Genomic DNA, 21,089 nt, shown 5'->3' on the forward strand with positions numbered 1-21,089 from the left:
AAGAACCCTTGGGATTACATTGGGCCCTCCTGAATGATTCAGGATGATGTGCTTATATTTCAGCTGATTAGCATCCTTAATTTCATCTGCAAGTTTACCATGTACAGTGAATATTCACAGGTTCCAGGGATAAGGGTGTAGACATCTCTGGGGAGGAATTATTCTACCTACACCAATGAGTAAAGGCCAAGGATTGTGCTAAACATCCTACCATACACAGGACAGCCCCACAGATGTCAGTAGTGCTAAGGTGATAGATTTGGCTTCTGGCTAGGAGGAGGCACAGGGAACCCCCTGAGGAGCTGAAATCTCCATCTGGGCTGTGGGCGCAGATATATACATATGTAACATGTAATTATTAGTTAAGTTTATGGTTTTAAATTTAAGTTAGAAGCAGTTGTCCATGGAGAACAGGACTAGGATGTGAAAGAGTGGCACAGGGACAGCTTTATTTTTTCCCCTAGTACTAGCATTTGATGTATAATTTTTTTAGTGGCAAAATAGATTTGCTCATTCACTGTCATTAGGACAGAGTTCATGTTGGGGACCAGGCTCCGTGCTTGAGGGTGGGGGCACAAGTAGGAAGCAGACATGGGCCCAGCCCATCGAGGGCTTGGTCTGGTGTGTGTGGAAGGCATGTGCAAATAGTCTGAAGCCATGATCAGTCAATGTCTAGAAGGGGGCTGTCATGTGGATGAAGGGAGAGGTGAGCCCCAGAAAGGAGAGTTTGCTCTCATGGGCTATTAGGATTATCACCTGCCATGCAGTTTGGCTCCAGACTTCTGGTGGGGGAAGTGAGGGCCTCTTGTCACTGGGCCTCTGGGCTCAGGGCTGGGCCGGGTACTGAGCTCTTTTGTGCCCCAAATTGGGAGACCCAGGGACCATCAAGCTATTTTACATTTTGCTCCCCCAGCTTGGCTCTGGGCTCCCTCTGCTGAGTGCCTTCCGCACACTTCCACCTGGCAGGCACCCCCTACCCTTCTGTTCCAATGTGGCCATAAACAAGCCAGAGGTATCGCTGGTATTTAAACTTCAAACACTGAACATATATCATTGTTCAGGGTATGTCCTTCTTTGTTCATCATTGTGTTTTCGAGATTTTTCTGTGCTACTCATAGCTCTTAAATATTGTAACTGCCACAGAGACCTCCATTACAACAGACCACAATCGGTCAGTTTTCATGTTGAGTCTCCTTGCAGAAGCTTCCCGAGCTACCTCCAGGGGGCGCCCTAAACCTCTCCCCGGGCTGGGCCGCGGTCCCCCCAGGTTCCAGGGGCACCACAGCCCCTAAAGAGAGAGGGGGTGGCAGCGCCAGGCGTCCTCGGCAGTCTGCTTCGTGCCACCTCACCTACCCACTGCGCACTCCAGGCGGCTCTCAAGGCCAAGTGGCCCCACGGGAGCGCAGCAGTGACAACTTTCTAAGCTGTCCTCCAGGATTCTCCGGCTTGGCTTCCTCTGCACCTCCACCCCACACCTGTCCCTGCGCCATCACCCCTCCATCAAAGTGTTTTCACTGGCAGTTTAGGGGGCCTGGGCAACCTTCAACGTCAACAGCAATAGATGGTAGCCACAACCGTTTATCGAGCACCTATTGTGTATCAAGCACGGTGCCAAGCCCCACATCTGCATTAGTAATGCTCAGGGCAAGCTGACCAGACGGATGCTATCATTATCCCCAGTTCACAAATGAGGGAACTGAGGAAAGGTTGAGGCATTTACCTCTCCCCCAACACCCACTCCCGTTAAGCTGGGCTCCAATGACCTTTGCGGGAAGGGCTGCTGCTGCTGCTGCTTCTAAACCTCCCAGGAGATCACCAGAGTTTACTAGGGCCCCTCATGCCTCAGAAGCAGGTGCCATTCTCTACACACATACCCGCCCCTCTAGACTTGGAGACCTGAGAGGAAAGGCAGGCTATGTTCCCCCAGTCCCAGAATCACCTCTTCCTTTTTATTGAACAGACAGAGGGTGCGGGGAGGTCTCCATGGAGAGTTGCAACTGGGGTCCCCAAACTGGAACTCGACCTGGGGATCTAGGTTAGACCCCACTCCTCCCACCGCTTGCCCAACAGATAATCTGGAACAAGTCAGTTTGCCTTAGTTTCATCACTGGTGAGTGGAATCAATAATTGTCCTATTTTCTGGAATTGTTTAGAGGTCAAAATAAGGTATTTCAAGATCCCTACCTAGTGTCAGAGATCTAGAAGGTGCCCCAGGAGTGGTGTTACTGGGTGAGATCTAATTATTTTGAGGGCTGGGGCTCAGGCAAGACTGAGTCAGGCTCTGCCCTCTAGAAAGGGGGTGGTAAGCCCAGACAGGCGCAGAGGAATGCTCTGGGGGACTATTCCGGTGCGGGCCATTTCATTTAAATAGTATCCTGATGAGTAGGAGTTCACCAGGTTGAGAAGGAAGGCAAGGACATTCCAAGGCACAGAACTGGCACAATCATGGGTTTGGGGGTAAGGCAAGAAAAAGTGAGACTGGCCAGAGGAAGTGATCTGAGGCAGACCATGACCAGAGAGGAGGCTAAAGATTAATAGGGACTTATCCTGCCCAGGCCAGGGCCGAGGGTATAAGAAGGGACTGACTCTGTTCTGGAAGCCTTGGAGAACCACTAACCATCTTACAGAGGGTTCGATGTGGCCAAACTTGTGTTTCCCAGCATCCATCCATCTGCAGTTGGGAAATGGGTTTGTAGGGAGAAGCTAGGGGTAGGAGAAGAGAAGAGTGTAGGGACAGATTTGAGAGCTGTGTTAGGTGAGGACAAGGAATAGTCCCCCAAGGATGAGATAACAGAAGGGTCTTGAAATGGTGCAGAGGGACCCCAAAATCAGCTCTGCTTTACCTATCAGGGCTCTGCCAGCCTCCTTGTCTTTGCTTTGCTGGTACTCCACCTGCAAAAGCTCTGGCTAAGGGGCATTTCTTTGCCCCTGTGCCCTGGCAGTTCCTCTCCTTGCAGGGAGGAGGAGAGCCCCCAAGGGAACATCAAGATGAGTTCTAGCTAAAGGCTCACTCAGGTAGGGTGCTCCAATAACCCACGTCCCTGACACAGCAGCCTGGGCTCCTCTTCTCCATCCCTCTCCCTACCCTTGGGAGCCCAGAGGGTACCGCAGAGGCAAGCAGGGCCGGGGCCATCCAGCAGTTATAATTGGATCCACCGGTCACTAAATAATCGCCTGTAGCTTCCTCCGCTGCGGCTCCCAGACCCACCAGTTCTACCGCCTGCCCAGACTTAGCTGAGCCAGCACCTGGCCCTCCACACGGAGCGGCCATCGACGTGAGCATCCTGGCGCCGGGCAAGGGAGTACCCGGCTTGGGTGGGGAGGCTCCTGTTAGCCGGCCGCTGCTCGCACTGCAGCTGCTGCCGCCGCCGCTGCCCACAGGCGCCTGATACAAGCACGTAGCAAGTCCCAGCTGCCACACAGTGGGCCACGCCCCGTGCCTGCTCATGGGGCTGCGCCTCTCGTCCTACGTGTGTCGCCGCGGCCCGAGCCCCAATACTGGGCCCCTTGCCTGGGATACCCTCGGCCTGGACGTACCGCCCACCCTGGCTTTCTTCCAGAGATACCCTCTTCCTTGGCCTGCCGCCCGCGGTGCTGTCCTGCCTCCCCCCCGGGGTTCAGGAACTGGGGGAAGGCGCGATGCAGCAGCCCCCGCGCAGGGCTCCCAGCCAATGCGCTCTGGAGTCTGCGCGCCTGGGAACCCGCGCCTGAACCGGACGCGTGGCTGGGCGCCTGTTCCTGAATCTTAGCAGAGCAGGCTAGGTATGTGGGGAGAGGAAGTGTGGCTGGGACGGCAGCTGGATCGGGGGTCTCGGGAGATCTGAGCCTGGAGAGCCCGTCCGCGTGCCCACCAAGCACCCTCGGATCTGTACGCACCCCACTCCGCAGGGAGAAAGGCTTTCTTGGAGCACGTTGTACCCTTCCAGCCTGGGGGTGGGTGGATAATGGAAGGCGCACAGCCTTCTCCCCACGGTCCTACTCTGTTTTTTTCTAGAGCTTTTGGAGAGTCTCTGGCTCAGCCGTGATTCTCTCGACTCGTCCTGAACGCAGCCCCATTTCCGCGGAGTCCCGCACCTGATCTTTAGTCGCTCCAAGACATGCAGTTCAGGCTAGGCTGGAGCACCTGGTCAATAAAATTTGCCTGGTTCCTACGCCCCACATGCGACCCTTTTCATCCGCAATGTGTACTTTGCCATCTAGCTTTGGGGCGCAAACAGCTGTGCCCGCACCCTGGTAAATGTCAGGAGCCCTCCCTGTCCCTGCCCAGTAGAATCTCACCCCACCCCACCTCCGCCTTAATTTGTATGTCCAAGCAGGGCAGAAGTGGGAACAGAGACAGAGACACTTCTCCCTTCCCCCTTCTCTGCCAATGCTGCCCCTCCTGTTCGGAGGTGGGGTCATCAGACCAGGTCTCAGGGTCCCCCAAGAGGGAACAGTTCTTCCTCTGGGGGAGGCGTTAAGTCAGACCCTGGGTCCTGCTGCTATCCACCAAAGTGTACGGGAGGAAAGCAGGAGCTTATACCTCACTACTGAGCCAGAGCCCCCACTGGAGCCTCCAGGAAGCCTCACAGGGTGCCCCCTGGCCAGGTTCGGGAGATTGTCATCCCCAAGAGGGTGGGACCTCAAGACCTGGTAGCCCACCCAAACTTTTCCCCAACTCGCAGTATTCATTTCAAACCTAAATCTCCTAGGAACCCCTTCCTTCCTTCAGCAGAAAGCTTCTGGAGAAGTGGGAACCCTCTGCCTCCTTCTTCATGGCCATGCTCTCCCCCTAGGGAGGAAGAGCCCCTCCTCCTGAGTCTCCTTAACTCCTCAGGGACCCCTCCACCTCTTATCCTCCTCTGTATTTCCAGTTAGTGACTCCAGCCCCCCCATGTAATGTGCTCTGCCATCTTGAATAATAAAGACCTCCCTCTCTCTGGGCCCCCTTCCAGCTGCCCCCTCACAAGTGTCTGGGTCTCTCCACCCTCCGGCTCCTTCTTCAAACTTTTTCAGTGTGGGCTGGGATTCTCACAACTGTCCTGGACCTTGAAGAGCCTAGGCATTGTGCTCTGATGCTGTCTGCCCTTGGAGTCCTCCCTTGGCCATGTGGCAAGGTCTTCCCTTGGGACATCCAGCATAGACTGGAAGAGAGGTCCAGTGTCTGTCTAACCAGCTAGCTTTGAATGTCCATATGGAACAAAATCCCCTTACTCCCCATCTTGGCCTCTGGAAGCCCTCGTCTCTCCTTACTGGCAATCCCTTCTCACTCCACTCTCCCAATTTTACCCTGAATTCACTTACCCTGATTCTACCCAGTTTTTTTTTCCCCCTCAGGATCTGCACTGGGAGCAGGAATGGTCTCAGACCCCTCGGATCAACTCATTCTCCCCTCTGAGCCCACTCTTGCCCCTGCTCCTCCCCAAATTTGGCTTTTCAAAACATGGTGTCCTAGTCTATAGCCAAGCCACTCTGAACAAGCCCGATCCCGTCTGATCTCGGAAGCTAAGCAGGATCGGGTCTAGTTAGTACTTGGATGGGAGACCACCTAGGAAAACCAGGTGCTGTAGTCGTAAAAAACAAGTTTCTTGCAATCTGTGAGGTCAACCAAGGGTTGCCTCGCCTAAAAATAAATAAATAATTTTAAAAATTAAAACAACAACAACAAAAAACATAATGTCTTGACTTTGGATTCTGCAGTACATACACACTAAAGGGTTATCCTCCATTGGTGGGATGAAATTCGTGTTTTGGTTCTAGGCCACAGGGCTGGACCTGCCCTCCACTCTCATTGCTCCCTCCCCTCACCACACAGCCTGATGACATTCTGTATTCCAGAACAACTCTGTGGTCCACCCTGAAAGACTCTAGGGCTCCAGGGCCGGTTAAATGCCCCTCCTTTGGCGCTGCCCCAACCCTGGGCCTCCCCTTGCTAAGGTAGACAAATCCCTGTTTCCATGGATCTCAGAGATGTTTCCCCAGTGCTCGCCGCCAAGTGGTCTGCAAATATTTGGTCACAAAAGCCGGAACACTTGGAGAGGGGCCAGATCTCATGTCGCCTGGAGGTATCCAGTCTGAAAAGGTTGATGCTAAGTCCAAGGTGAGAGAGCATAGATGATTAGAGGCTCGGCAGAGCCTCGGCTTCTCTGCCTACCACCCCTATTCCCCCCTGTGCCCCAGTAGTGCAAGCAGCCGTAGGACGCCCGTCTCACCCCAATTGCCATCTGGCAGGACTGGACAGAGTCAGAGCCAGAGGGACGGGCCCAGGGCAACCCCTTGGTCAATGCAATCCCACCCAAAGCCGGCAAGTGGCGCTGCGCGGCTGCGCTACTGTGCTACGGCCCCGCTCAGCGCCTCTGGCATTAGGAGGAGTTGGGGGGCCTCGTGGCGGGGGCCAGAGCCGGATAACTGGGCAGCGCCCCTGGGGCGTTCTTGGCGGGTTTCCTTCTCCTCTCCCCCCTTTGGTCCTCGCGGTTCTCCCCGTCTCTCCCTTTGGTCTTTGGGTCTCGTTCTCATCTCTTCTCGTCGCTCTGGTCCCTCCTGCTCTAGTTTCGGACTCGGAAGAGAACTGGTGTCTGAGGGACGAGGCCCTAAGCAAGGCCTGGTCATCCCGCGGAGCCATTAATGCCTACAAGGGAGGCGGTGCTAGCCGGGGAAGTTCTGGGCCGTCACCGGGCGTCAGACCAATGGCCTTCTTCCAACTGTGACCGGCCTCTGCCCACCGCCACATCCCAAATCCCCGCCCAGGCCCAGGCTCTGCTCTTCGCTGGGGGCGTTGGAGCAGGGAACTGGCTTCGAAGCTCAAGAGAAAAGCCCCTCCAACAGGCCAGGGAAGAGGGGCACCAAAAGGTCTCCTCCCTCTCTGTCGCAAGGCCTGCATAGATAAATGGCGGTAGTGGGGTGAGGAGTTGGGGTGTGGGTATCACCCAGACCACCTCTCATCTGACTTCCTTCGGCCTGCTGCAGGATTCATCTCTTACCTCCCTTAACCCTTCCCCAGCGACCCCAAACAGCTCACAGCCCTTGTACACCTTTCAGTCCACACTCCTGGGCCTCTGCCTTTGCCTCTTTCTCTGTGTTTTTCACCTCCATCGCCTCCAACACAGCTTCCGAGGCCCGAGGCTGGAGAAAGTGACAAGAGAGAGTTTGCCCAGGAGAGCTGCTGGTTGCCCTTCCTCATGGCTGTTACTTCAGGTCCTCCACACTGATCCTGCTTCCTCTCACTTATTCCTGCTCCCCCTTCGGAATTTTTACCTGCAGTTCTTCCCTGGGCCTTTATTCTGTTGCTGTTACCTACTTCTTTTGTTACTCACTTCCTTTGTTACTCACCCCTTTCATTACTCCGTTACCTTCCTTGGTCCTTTCCTGGCTTCGGGGTCTCCTTTGTTATTCTGGGATGCAGTGTTTGTTCCTGGCCCCTGGCTGTGACCACATGCCCTGTTACCCCTCCCTCCAGCTGTGTTCTGTTCCCTTCCACTTCCTTCTTCACGCACAGGCCTCGTCCTGGGCTGTGGAAGGCGAAAGGGCCCAAGGCTGACCAGGAACAGCTGTTCTAGGGATAAGATATTTGAGGAATAAGATCCTCAAACCCAGAGGACCAGGGGACCCTACCTTCTCTGATGGTCTCCCATCCAGCCACCTCCCTAAACTCTGGTGTGGCCCCAAAGCTACAGTCCGGCAGGTCCTGGGTGATTTTGGTTACTACGGGATAACCCCTTGGGATGGTATATGGTGGACCTGCCTGCCTGTGCCCATCCTCACAGCCTCCTGGGGCAGCAGCACCAAGCTGGGTCGAGGGAGGCCAGCCACAAGTCAGACAGGCAGTCTCTTGACAAGCAAACAGACAGATAGAGGTGGCTAGCCAAATAGGAGCCTACTGCAGCATCAGCCAGGAACTCAGAGGAGGAGGTAGGGGAGCAGCCATGAAGTTTTGGCCTAAGTGGCTTTTAGGGGCAGCCGTTGGGGTGTGGACACCCAAGGGGCTGCGGCCCAGGAGGTTGCCCAGAGGTAGGCCTTTTGCTTGGGTGAGGGCTGAGAGCCCGAAGTAGCAAGGACTGGGCCTGAGCCGAGTCTGCTTCTTTCCTCATGGGGATTGTCTGGGCTGGCTATACTTGACCCCCCAAGGACCAGGTATGTGCAGGGGGAGGAAGAGGGACTGGGCAGGTTGGGGAGGGGGTAGACTGAGGGGAAGCCTGCAACTAGTTGTCTTCTGTATCTGAGGCTGTGAAGAGTGTGGACTTAAGATTCTCACAGCCCTGGCACGAGAGGAGCTGGGGAACCTGGAATGGGTCTCTTTCCTCACCAAACCTCAGTCTTATAATCTGTAAAATGGCCTGAGCCCCCTAGGGTTGTTCCAAGTTAAATGCACTTGGAGGCACTGACAAAGCATAAATGATTCTTCATTGTGGTTCGTGTCCAGCTGGGGAAAGGGGGCACTCATACTGGGAGGAGGTAGAGGCTAGGAAAGGGGGAGGATGGTTGGAGGGGAGAGCTTTAGGCAGAGGAGGGGAGATACAAAGGTTCCTGCTCATGGAAACAGCTCCTGTGAGTGCTGACCGCAGGCCAGAGCTCAGAGGCCAAAATCCTTAACACATTTCATCCCAGGTCAGGAGGAAGTAGAAAAGACCCTCTCATCCCAAACAAGTATATATCCTTCCCCCACCTTTTCAGTCACTGACCAGGTCTGGGATAAGCAGGATCATAAGTGAGGGTCTTGGCACAGTGAGGGGATGATGGGGGGAGTGTTTAATGGACATACATGTCTCAGATTGATACAAACACTCCTAGGGAGGGCCAGGGAGTCCTCCAATCACTGGCCTCAGGTATACAGGGAGAGGCTACTGCCGTGTCACTTTCAAATCCCTCTTTTTGCCTCCTGGATCATCCTGGGATTCTGCACTGGGCAGGGGTAGCCCTGAGTGCAGGAAGGATACAGATGTGTGGACAGTGGTGGTGGTGGTGGTGCAGCTTCCCGAGGAGGATGGGCAGAGTTGTGGCACTTGTTACCCTCTGTCCCTTGTGTGGGGATCCTTTGGTCTTACAACCCTTTGTTCATCCCTCCCCCCACCTTAAGAGTGTGTCTCTGTGCTGTGCCCTGCATGCGGTAGGTGTTCAATAAATGTTCCTGGAATTGGAGGCAAAGGCGCTAGCGCCAGGGAGGGCGGTGAGACAGAGGCTGTCCCGGTGATTCAGGGGACCCCTGTCCCTGCAGCCTCCTCTAGGATCCCCCGAGGCTGACAGAGCATAGAGATAGGGGCATGGCCAGAAAGGCTTGAACCCAAGGCGGGGGCAGCGGAGCGCGGAGGGGGCGGGGAAGGGGCGGCGCGGGGGCGGTGCCGCAGCCCGAGTTCCAGCCGGAGCCGAGGCGAAGGGAACCGAGCGTTAGCCGCCGAGGCCGCCGCCGAGTCCCCATCGCAGCCGCAGCCGCCGCCGCCGCCGCCGCCACCGGGTCCCGAGCGCCGCCGCGGCCGCGCTGCCCCGCGTTCCTGCCTGCCGGCGGCGGCCCTCAGCGCCGTGGCCAGCCCGTGGCCGGCCGGTGGGCAGCTGGCGCCATGGCCGCATCAGAGTCGCTGCGGCCGCGCCTGTGCTGCCTGGTGCGCGGCGAGCAAGGCTACGGCTTCCACCTGCACGGCGAGAAGGGCCGCCGCGGGCAGTTCATCCGGCGCGTGGAGCCCGGCTCCCCGGCCGAGGCAGCCGCGCTGCGCGCGGGAGACCGCCTGGTCGAAGTCAACGGCGTCAACGTGGAGGGTGAGACGCACCACCAGGTGGGTGCATGCGCCGGGTCCCGGCCCGGGCGGGAGCGTGTCCCCACCCCGCGCTCGCGGAACAGAGCCAACGACCACTCAGCCCGGCGTTGCCTGCGCCCAGGCCTTAGCTCCCTGCTCGGGGCCAGGAGGGGGTCTTCCCAGGGCCTGCGTGTTCCCCTCCTGGAGGTGGTAGACGTAGTAGCCACGAAGACAGCGGCCGCCGGCCTCCTTCTTAGCACCCCCACACCCCCGCCAGGAACCTCTGTCCTGCACCACGGAGGGGGGATCCTGGCAGGGAGGAGCCCGCACTGCGGCTTCTCAACTTGGCTCTTGCTCTTCAGGCTTGTTCTGGTCTCAATGTACCAAGTATTGGAGATCCCGACACCTTGGGGGCGTCTCCGTGCAGGGGAAGACCCTTGGTGCTTTCTGCATGTGTACAAAACTGGGTGTGTGTGAATGTGCAGTTCCCTCTGAGTGGTCACCCATGTGCACACACATCTGTCTGTGCTTGCATCAGTGAGTGTGTATGTGTGCTGGACCGTGTATGTGAATATACCCGTCTGCACCCTGGGTTTGTGTGTGTGGACAGATCTTCATGCCTAGATGTGTGTATGTGAACTTGGTTGTGTGTGTGAAAATATACAGGTCTACACATCTAGATGTGTGTGTGAGTTGTGCCCTGTATGTCGTAATGTGCATGTGTGTGTGTGGCCAATGCTGTGTGTGTAATAAGTCGTGATGGTGGCTGTGTGTGTGGTAGTGCAGGCCTGTGTGTGTCTACCTGCCTGGCTGTGTGTTGTCGTCAGTGTAGTGTTGTATGCCTTGGCTGATACTGTCTGGGTCCTGGTGGGAGTCAGGTGGCACTGCTGGTGGCAGCACATTCCTCTCTTTGGAGGCTGCCTGGCCCTGCAGGGATCACCAGCTGCAGCCCCCTGCTTCCTGCAGCTGGAGATGAAGGCCCGAGGAAGGGCAGGGTCTCCTCTCTGCAGGTTCTGACCCCTGGGGGTGTCAATCTTCCACTGGCCGGGGACTTACCTGGGTTAGATCCAGCCTCCTTCTACTCCTTCTGCTTAGGGTCTTCTGTGTCCCCCAAGTACCTTTGCATTCATGACCTGTTTGTATGGCCAGCCGTGGGCCCTAGAGATTAGTATACTGGTCTTTGACTGGGGTGGGAGCTGAGCACCGCTCTACTGCTGGGTTCTTATCTGTCCATCTGTCTGCTATCCTGTCTCCCACCCAGCATGTCAACCTGATAAGGCTATTTGCTAAAGGAGGGAGAGGGTCAGGGCCAGAGGGCTTGGCTTGACAGGCCACAGGGAAGCCTGACAGAGCTGGTGCCTGGCCTCTGTTGAACAGTCATTGCCAACCTTGCCCCTTTATCCCAGACCTCTGGATGGTAGTCTAAGAATTTCACATACAAAAACCTGTGGGACCCTTCCATTGCCTCAAAAGAGAGGGCATGCAGTTATAGCTCCTATCTTACGGATTAAAAAAACTGATGCTTGGAGATGTTGAGTGACTTTGTTTGGATCCCACAATCAGGAAGCAGCAAGTTGCTGGGGTCCTGCTGTGGTTCTCAGAGTCACCAGGAGAGGAGGGACTGAGGATGCTGGGAGAAGATGGGCCTGGTTCAGACCCTCCTCTCTGTTGACAACTTTTGCCAGGCAGCTGGTGGCGAGCAACCCCATCTGCCCTCCTTTGGGGGTGGGGGTGTTATCCTTCCTTCCCCAATGCGCAGTGGGTACTTCTCCTCCCTGCAGGGCATAAACTGGCGTGCATGCCCCATGGCCACCCACGTGCTCTAGATACTTCACAGGCACCTGCATAGATACACAGATGGCCACATGCCACACTTGTCCCACAGTTGGACCTGCCCCTCCCCACCTCCACCTGCTGGCTCTGAATCCTGCTTATCAGGTCATGTGTGGTACCCAAGTAGGTGCCTTGCCACAAGGACCCAGGACTTACACCCTCTGCCGGCACCGCAGAAATGGGTCTGTGTTCATGCTCTGTATTGAACGGAGGGCGTGAAGGCAGGGGTATAGAATTACATGCTCCACCACTGAAGACAGAAATGGACACAGACACACCCAGGATGACACCCAGGGAGACGCCTCTCTCAAACCCAGACTGAGGACAGACCTTGAAATAGATGTATGGGCACACATGCAAGCCGCACATACTAGCACGCGGAAAACCTGAAACTCAGCTGTGTACCATTGTTGTCACTTCCATACAGGCTGCCTCACCCACCTTCCCGGCCCCTCCTGTTGAAGATCCTGACCTGAAGCCTGGGGACCCCTCTGTGGCCTGTGCAGCTGGGCCCTAGTGTCAGGAGCCCTGGGAGGGGAAGGAGTGAGCTGCTGGAGCCCGGGGGTGGGGGGTGGAGCTGGCAGGCCTCTCAGTCCAGCTGCCCACCCCTGGTAGGCCAGCCGCCTACCCACGAGCCCTGCCAGTCTTGGGTGGTGCCACTGTCCATGTGCTGCTCAGAGAGCTGGCTGCTTACCCACCACCACCTGCCTGTCCCAGGTGGTGCAGAGGATCAAGGCTGTGGAAGGGCAGACTCAGCTGTTGGTGGTGGACAAGGAGACAGACGAGGAGCTGCGCCGGCGGCAGCTGACCTGCACAGAGGAGATGGCCCAGCGAGGGCTTCCACCTGTGCATGACCCCTGGGAGCCAAAGCGGGACTGGATACATGCAGGCAGCCTCAACTCCGAGGCTGGCCAGAAGGTATGGCGAGCTCTGCCCACAGGAACCACCCCGGCCTCTCCCAGAAACACCGTCTTGACCTCTTGACGGCAGTTTCTATTTCTGCTCACCTCCAGAAGTCTCTCTTTCAGTCCCTTCTACCTCTTGGGGCCCTTTTCTGCCTCTGGTTGACTATTCCCTTTCTGCTCTCAGTCTATTCCAAGCTGGGTGAGATCAGGGCAGTCTGGTCCCTGGCCCCCGTCTCTGTCCCTCTTCCCCAGGATGCTCATCCGAGCCACCTGATCTAGGGAGGGTCACTCTGACAAGCCCCTCTTCCCTGCCTAGGGGCTGAAGAACCTAGGGAAGAGCTGCTGGGATGTCCCAGGATTGAGTGCGCCCAGCTCTGTGCCTGTGTGGGAGTCTATCTGTCTCTCTGTTCCTGTGTCTGTCTAAGGAGACCGCTTGTGCTGTGAGGGCGTTGTGGGGTAGGGGGCTGGCCCTCTGCGGGCAGTGCATGGTTGGGGGCACCTAAGGGGACTTTCTAAGCTGGGCGCTCATTGTGCAGGCTATATGGGTGGGACACATCTCTTTTGCCTTCCCCTCCAAGCCAGAAGAGCTGGTAAAGAATGGGGGGCGCAGGTTCCATTTCCTTCTAGGTAGCTGGGCCTGGGGGGTGGCCCTACCTGGGCAGCACTTGGAGGCCAGGTGGAAGAGCCTGAGACTGCCTCATTCTTCTCTCCTGAAAGCCCCATGTTATTCTCTCTCATGTCTTCTCTCCCCCCAACCCCGTCTTATTTTTTAATAAAGAAAAACAAATTCCTTTGTGGGATTCAAGCTTAGGGGTTCCCCAGATCTCACTGTGAGAACCACTGGCCTGGGTCCAGGGGAGATGTGAAATCTGAAGTTTCAGGGTGTGCCGGGGACCCTGACATCTGCTTTGTCGCATGCCTGTGACCTGAACCCTGCAGGCCCTGTCCTGGGGGAGATGGCATTCCAGAGGGGAAGTCAGCTAAGGCACAGGCCTGCAATTTTTTGTTCTCTTGGGCTCAAGGGCAGAGAACCTCTGGGGTCTCAGTGCCATGGTGCCAAGCTTTGGAGTTCGTACTTTGCCCTCGGGCCACGGAAGGCTGGAGTAGGAGGGTGTTAGGGTCATATTTGTGATTTCAGGGATGATGGGTTGGCTGGCCCCTCCATGCCTCACTCTTTCCTAGGCATATCACCACCCCCCAGGAAGAGCCCCCCCTCTCAGGCGTTTGTCTATTGATTTAAACATAAATGGCTAAGTTCACCTTCCTGTGGAAAAACCCGCCCTTGGGCCTTATCTTCAGGGCGGAGTGGCCAAGGCACCTTGTCCTTGGGTGGGACCTTCCCCCTCCGCTATTTCAGGCTCTGGGGCTGCAGGAAGCCCTGGGAGGGGGCTTCCTCTGGGTGTATTTTTAGAGGAACAGAGAGGGGCCCAACTGGCAGTGGTTGGGGCTGGCCTGGGGAGAGGGACCCCCAGAAGGTCAGGGGAGGCCCAGGGGACAGGGTCTCCCTGTTCCTCCCAGCCAGAGACCCACCCTTTAGTTGGCTGAGCTCAGAGCATTAGAAGGAGGTGCTGGCTCTGGCTGACCTCCAAGAACAAGGCTTACCTTCTGTCCACCATGGGCTGTCAGAGAACGTGGGGGGCAATGCTTCCATGCAGGGCTGTGCTCTGAGGGGACAGTAGATAGTGAGGCGGGATGTGAGTGGTTTGCATGATGAAGGGCCCACGCCCGGTGCCTGTGGGAGGTAAGGACTGAGGTGGAGTCAGGGCCATGCAGGCCACTCACACCCTCTCAGCCTCAGTTTCCTCCTGTCCCAGGGATGGGAGGGGAAGAGGTGGGGTAAGGGAGGACACTGATGTGGGTAGCTCCTCCATTTCAGGGCTGTTGGGGCCTTGTCAGTGGTGACTCAGCCCTGGGCCAGACTGGGCTAAGGGTGGCTGCAGCTGCAGTGCAGCTGATCCTGATAGTGACGATTGGGGACAGCCCCCAAATAGCAAAAGCAACTAGCGGTGCCAGCCCATGGGGGCAGTAACAGACCCTGGGTCCTCCTTCCCCTCGCACCCAGACCGTGCCCCCACCCTCTAGTTCTGGGGATGAAAGTGAGGTGACAAAGTCTTGCAGGGGGTGACTGCTTGGCATAGGACCCAGTGCCTACAAAAGGGCTTTGGGGGTTTCTTGGCTCCTGTTCTTCCTCCCGCTTCCCGTGAGCTGTAGCAGGACTGTCTTCTATTCTGGGGCCAGGGTCTCCTCCCTTGTGTCTCTGTCTCCCCAGCCCTGGGTCCTGGGAGCAGGGCAGGGCCTCCCAGCAGCTTCCTTCCTTCCCTTCTTGGGACGGAAACCTAGCTGGTGGGGGGGCACCAGGCTGGAGCCTGCGCAGGGGAGGGGGACCCAGCCACCACCCTGCTCCCCAAAGTGACTCAATCCCTATGTCCCCACCCATCCGTGGGGAGCCCAGGCAGCAGTGGGAGGTAGATAAATGGGGTGGCAGCCTGGGCCGGTTGGAGAGCTCATACCACTCCAGCTGGATGCTTGCTGTCTGCCACTTCTGTCCAGCCTCCATGGCCCGCTCTGGGAGTGCCACACCACCTGCCTGGGCCCCAGGAGCCCCTCCACGGAGCCCATCCCAGGGGCTTGTGCAGGTTAGGCGGGGTTGGTGCAGGGTGGGCAGTGAGGATCCCAGCAGCCAGCTTAGCCTGGGTCCCCGAGGGTCAGGAAAGGGGACTCAGAAGACCCTGGTGTGAGCCTGCTGGACCCTGAGCAACAATGGGGCCTTTCTCTGCCGGGGCTGGTGAGTCACTATCGAGGAGCGGGGGACACAGCTCGGCTCCCAGGGTATTTTCATGCTAGCCTGTTTGTCTGGTTACAGGCAGGGCTGGGAGACCAGGGCTTGTCCAGCTCTGGGGCGGCCCTGCTGGGAACCGTGGGAGCCTGAGGGTCTGGCTTGGAAGCTGCAGGAAGTGTTCTGAGCCAGTGCAGCGAGCTAGGAATGTGAGCAATGCGCTGGTCCGCCTGCGCCCCCTCCAGACACACTGTTGCCTGCTCTTGCAGCCGGGTCACTGCGTTGCAGCCCCTCAGCTTGAGGGTCTAGTGCCAGGCTTGGTGCTCTGAAGACGCTGGTCAGTTGTAAGGAGTAGGATGTAGGCTAGATGTGAGGAGAAATCTGTGGCTTACGTGGTGAGAGGCGGCTGTGCTTGGTTGAGGCAGGCATGGCCAGTATGGTCGTGAACCCGGATATGACTTCAGCCTGGCCTCATGGCCCCGAATACCCTCCCAAATCCTCTTCCCTTTGGGGGCCTTGAGAGACCCCGCCCTGGAGGTCACTGTAGAAGGCGTGAGAAGAGGCCACAAGGTTCCATGCTATGGGGCCGTCCTTTCACATATGTGCATCACTGTGTGCGTCTGTGTAGTTTGTTTGCAAGCGTAGGTTTGGATGTTTGGTCTCTTTCACCATGGGATGTACCTCTGCCACCTTGGCCCATGTCCACATACCAGGTTTGGTTATGTCACATTTCCAGCTTCTGTGTACAGTCCTGGCTCAGGCTCTACTCCACCCTGGCCAGTCTCTAGGACCTGTGTTCTGATAGCCTGTACCTGAGAGGAACCTCTGGGGAGGTGTGGACCCTCTTCAGAGCCACAAACCTGTACTTCCAGGTGTATGTGCTTGGAGAGGGCACATGACTGTACAGTGGGACTCTGGAGAATTTGGGGGTTTCACCTCATGCCTCCAGTTCAGATCATGTTGCCCAGCTGAGCCCCCAGGCGACCGAGGAGAAGCAGCTCTGTCCCTGGAGTTCCTGGGATTATGGGGCCAGATGGTGGCCTGCAGCGGGGGTTCCCAGAGGGTGTCTGGAAAGGCTTTGGGGGTCAGGAAAGGGGTCCCAGAAGAGGGGTATAGGCTGGACAGGAAGAGGGTATACCTGATAAATAGGATGGCCCAGAGCCTGGGTCACGGCACCCACTCTGTGAGGAAAGACATGCTTGGTCCCACAGCTAGATGGCCATCAATTGGCAGGCCAGAGCATTCAAAGTCAGATCTGGGCTCGGAAGAAGCTTGCAGGTCCGGAGGCTGGAGTGGTCCAGAGGGTGGCCTGGGCTGCAGGGGGACAGCTGCCTAAGGCCTGGAGATCTTCCCTGAGAGGCAAGAGGCCCTCCATTTAGTGCTGCGCCCAGCCCAGACTGGCCTAGGGTCCCTCAGCCACCAGTAGGAAAGTGGAGGGTAAGGGAGGGGCCCGGCGAGCACCCCTAGCCGCCACACTCTCACCTGCACGCACACTCGAAACCTGAGCTGCAGCCTGCCTGCCCACTCTGGCCACCGCCATGTTTAATTGAGCACCAGCAGCCGCTGGCCACTCAGCACCGTGGTCACTACCCCAGGCCCCGGCTGGGTGGGGGTCTTGGGGCCTGGCCCCTGCCCACACAGCTCCCTGGCCCAGAGCCCTACTGCAGGATGCCAGAGGTAAAGCAAGGCAGGACTCTGGGGTGTGGATGGGGTACCCTCAGGGCATCATGGGTCTCCCTGTTCCAGCAGGATGGGTGGGAGGGCAGACCCCACCCCCGGTCCTCACTGTGCTCCTGCCCCAGCCCTAGTATGCCTTGTCTCTGGGTCCAGAAGGGAGGAGGGGGTGGGGGCAGCTCCAGCTTGCTCTGGAATGTGAAAGCAAACACTGCAGCACTGCCACCAGCCCTGTGGGAGAGAAAACAAAACTGCTCAGGCCTCGGCTTCTGCCAGCCCCGCACTCAGGGAAGGGAGCAGGGGAGGGGGCACTTGCAGGCGGGCCCGTGGGGACAGCCATTCAGGGACAGGACACTGTAGTGAGTGGCAACTCGTCATGCCTAGCCTGTTTTAGGACCCCTAGCCTGAGCTCAGCACTGTCTTTGAGCCTATTGATTCTCTCAACACCCCTGAAAGGCCCCTGGCCCCATCAGAAGTCATTTTTGGGTTTGAAAACTGAGGCTTTGCCCAAGATGTCACAACTGGAGCTTAGTCACAGGCAGCCTAATGGGCCCCTAGAGCATGGGCACACAGCGTTTGTCTCTGAGACCTGGGGTTGTCACTGGGCTGGAGCTGATGCCCAGTGTGGGGTTTGGGCTCCCACCCTTGCATCTCCACTGCTGTGCTGCATACTGGGGGCTGGAGGCCTTGGGGGGTGGGAGATCAGACCTGGATAGAGTTTGGCCCTGAGTCTCCTGTGCTTGCAGGATGTCAATGGGCCCCCAAGGGAGCTGCGCCCTAGGCTCTGCCACCTACGAAAGGGCCCCCAGGGCTATGGGTTCAACCTGCACAGTGACAAGTCCCGGCCAGGACAGTACATCCGCTCTGTGGACCTGGGCTCACCTGCCGCCCACTCTGGCCTCCAAGCCCAGGACCGACTCATCGAGGTACTTGTCACTGAGGCTTCAGGGTGCTGGGTGCCTGGTGTTTATCTGTGCCCATGTCCCCATCTGCATGTCTGTGCCTGTATCACAGGTGTGTGTCTGGGCCCCAGATCCTCCCCGGGAGGAGGGGAGATCCTGGGAACCTGAGCTGGCATTCCTCTTGCTGCTGCGGCTGGTGACAACACTGATGAATATTTGATGCCACACCTGGCTGGGCAGCTCTGGGGGCTGATGGGGGCCTGCCTTCAGGCAGTGCTGACCCTATGCCACTGGTGGCAGGTGAATGGGCAGAATGTGGAGGGGCTGCGCCATGCAGAAGTCGTCGCCAGCATCAAGGCACGGGAGGACGAAGCGCGGCTGCTGGTGGTGGACCCTGAAACGGATGAGTACTTTAAGCGGCTGCGGGTCACACCCACCGAGGAGCATGTGGAAGGTGGGCTACTGCCCTGGGAGCTTGGGGGTGGGGTGAAGCATGGGTGCTGGGCAGCCATTAACACACTGTCCCTACAGGTCCACTGCCATCACCAGTCACCAACGGGACCAGCCCTACCCAGGTGAGAGTGTGGGTGGAAGTTAACAGGATTGGTCCAGGAGACCGCAGGGGCACCTCTGGGGGTCCCCAGGCCTGTCAGATCTCTGTCTTTGTATATTTAAAGTTGTGACACCCAATCTGGCCCCATCGCCCCCAGCTTTAATGCCCCCTATGGATCCTATCATTCATTGGTCAGCCATACCTCAGCCTCACAGGACAGGCAGGCATCTCCAGCCTCAGGGCTGCTGCCCTTGCTCTTCCCCTTGGCCAAAATGCCTGGTTACCTGGAGTTGTCCTCAGGCCCTAGCTGTCTCCAGGTGACACTCATGTGGGTGATTCCTGCATCAAAACTGCTCCCTATAGTGAGCTGGCCAGGGCCAGGCTACCTGCCTGTTCACTGCTGTACCATCCTGCCTGGGCTGGTCCTAGAGCATAGCAGAGGCTCGGTGCCTGCTGCCAAATGGAAGAATAAATGCAGCTGCAGTGGGTGTATGTGTGTATATGTATGTACACCAACGGCTCTTGGGCGGGGCTTCTGAAGCTACACCTTGCCCTTGGTTTCCCAGCTCAATGGTGGCTCAGCGTGTTCATCTCGAAGAGATCTGCCTGGCTTAGACAAGGACAATGAGGTAGCGAGTGTCTACCCACACACTGGGGGACCAAAGGCCTTTGGGGTGGGTGTCTGTGGAGCTGTCAACCTGGGCAGTAGGGCCACTGATTCCAAGAAGCCCTCCTGGGCTTGCTGCCCCAGCCCCACCAAGTGGCCTCTGGTGTGAGCTCCCTGGAAAGAGTCACCTGTCTAGGGGCTTGGGTCCAGGGCTCACTCTGGCCACCTGCCCACCCCCAGGATGGCAGCACCTGGAAGCGAGACCCCTTTCAGGAGAGTGGCCTCCACCTGAGCCCCACGGCAGCTGAGGCCAAGGAAAAGGCGAGAGCTACCCGGGTCAACAAGCGGGCACCACAGATGGACTGGAACCGAAAGCGTGAGATCTTCAGCAATTTCTGAGCCCCTCCCTGCCTGTTTGCTGGACCTGGGCCTTCTCCCCGCATGGACCTTGGGCCTCGCCCCTCGGGCCTAGAGCTTCCCAAACCTCAGTGGACTGGAGAGGGTGCATCTACCACCACCCAGGAACCAGCCCTCGCCCCAGTGAGTCCACCTCCTGGCCCCCTACTGGTGGGTGCTAGGGGAGCATGGCAGCAAGACTGGGGAGAGAGAGCCCCCGATATGTGAGACAGTGAGAGAGAGAGAGAGGAGAGGGAGAGGCAGCCGTGACCCAAGGGGCTGGGCCTTTGCTGCTCTGCCTGGGCCTGCTGACTTAAAGGAATTTGTGGTTTTGCTTTTTTTCAAAGAGCTCTAGTTCCACACATGTTTCCACTTAATACCAGAGCCCTCCCCCCCTCCTCCTAAGACACGCTCTCTAAATAATTGCAATAAAACAAACCTTTCTTGGCAAACCATTTCCTCACCACTCCCTCCCCCTCAGCAGCAGCTATCCTGGGTGGGAGTCTCAGAGACTTCCTGAGACAGAGTGAGGGGAAGGCCCAGGCTGTTTGTGGGAGCTTCAGGTGAGGCTGGGGAGGCCAGATGTGGCTGGAGAAGCTTCTCCTCAGCCATGCCTTTGCTTTCTCTGGTATTTGGGGGAAGGTCTTTAGGTCAGGCTCCCTGTGTCCCTGCCATACCAGGGATCTGGGGGCAGAGCCTGGGCTCTTCAAGGGGCCAGAGGATGGAGGCCCCTCTGCCCCTGAAGAGGGCAGCCTCTGGATAGGCCCTTTGTTCCTGTGCCGCAGCCCCCAGGCCTGGGAAGGGGGGCTGTGCGAGAGCCTCTCCCAGGAGGGGCTCCAGGCTTTAGGCTCAGCCACTGCCTGGAGCCCTCCCCCAGGAGACTCTACCAACTCTGCCCTGAACCCCACCAACATTGTCGTCTGCCCTGTAAGCCATAGCGCATGTGCGCCCTTGGAATAAACAGGCCTTCCTCATACCCTCGGCTGTCTCTGTTCTTCCTGAGCCCTCAGTTGGGGAGGCTGTAGTCCAGGCTGGAAGGCAGCAGCCTGGCAGCTCCCTCCCCAGGTCTCAGCTGTTGGACACGGGGTCTCATTTCTAAGCCTCCCCTCCCTAAATCCCTCCACTGGGCTTCCAAACCCCGACTCCTCTCAGCTCATGCTCCCCCATCCTCTCAAGCCCACTAGGACCCTTGCCTTTTTCTCATTCTCTTTGGCACACTCTGGGGCTCTTACCCATCTCCTCTGCCTGTGGAGGCCTAGCCATTTGCTAGCACCTCTCCTGTGAAGCCTTCTGGGCTCCTGGCACCTAGTGCACAACCTCAGCTCTGGAGCTGCCTGCCCCCCCTCTTCCCACCCCCCGCCAGCAGGCACATAAAAGTCAGGCCCCCAGCCTGGGCCTATGGGTGTTCCTTTGGAGGCCAGGTGGCTCTGTAAGCACTGGGGTATGGGGCCTCCTGGCAGAGGTCAGGCTCAGAGTGTACAAGTTGGTGGGGGTGAGTGTTTCCAGGGCCCCAGCCAGATGCTGAGGGAGGGAAAAGGCCCAGGCCTTCGGCATCCCCAGTGGACTTCCCGGCAGCTGGTTGCAGCTGGCTCCCACGATCCATCTCCTCCGTCATGGCTCCTGCACTCTTGCACACAACCCTCCCCCAGTACACAACTCAGATTGTCACGTCCCCATCCTGGCCTTCCAGGAAGCCCTGTTCCAGACACACGTGACAGGCAAATGCAAGCTTCTGCACC

At 57.7% G+C, this 21,089-nt stretch overlaps 1 protein-coding gene and 1 pseudogene across 5 annotated transcripts; both read left to right on the forward strand.

The window, feature by feature from the left end:
• Nucleotides 1–5,433: 5,433 nt before the first annotated feature.
• Nucleotides 5,434–5,552, forward strand: LOC120620611 (uncharacterized; annotated as a pseudogene).
• Nucleotides 5,553–9,462: 3,910 nt separating this feature from the next.
• On the forward strand, nucleotides 9,463–20,326 carry NHERF2 (NHERF family PDZ scaffold protein 2). Of its 5 annotated transcripts, none has more exons than XM_039884961.1 (7): nucleotides 9,463–9,743; nucleotides 12,255–12,455; nucleotides 17,639–17,818; nucleotides 18,095–18,248; nucleotides 18,326–18,369; nucleotides 18,914–18,979; nucleotides 19,195–20,326. In XM_039884961.1, exons 1-7 carry the CDS (start codon nucleotides 9,531–9,533, stop codon nucleotides 19,351–19,353), a joined length of 1,017 nt encoding a protein of 338 aa, XP_039740895.1. In that variant the 5' UTR covers nucleotides 9,463–9,530; the 3' UTR covers nucleotides 19,354–20,326. The 5 variants fall into 5 exon arrangements, with proteins under 5 accessions (XP_039740895.1, XP_039740896.1, XP_039740897.1 ...); XM_039884962.1 differs by having other exon boundaries at nucleotides 18,914–18,976; XM_039884963.1 differs by lacking the exon at nucleotides 18,914–18,979 and having other exon boundaries at nucleotides 9,469–9,743.
• Nucleotides 20,327–21,089: the final 763 nt, after the last annotated feature.

Source organism: Pteropus medius, unplaced genomic scaffold (genome assembly GCF_902729225.1).
Source record: "Pteropus medius unplaced genomic scaffold, Ma_sr-lr_union100, whole genome shotgun sequence".
Classification (NCBI taxonomy): Eukaryota; Metazoa; Chordata; class Mammalia; order Chiroptera; family Pteropodidae; genus Pteropus; species Pteropus medius.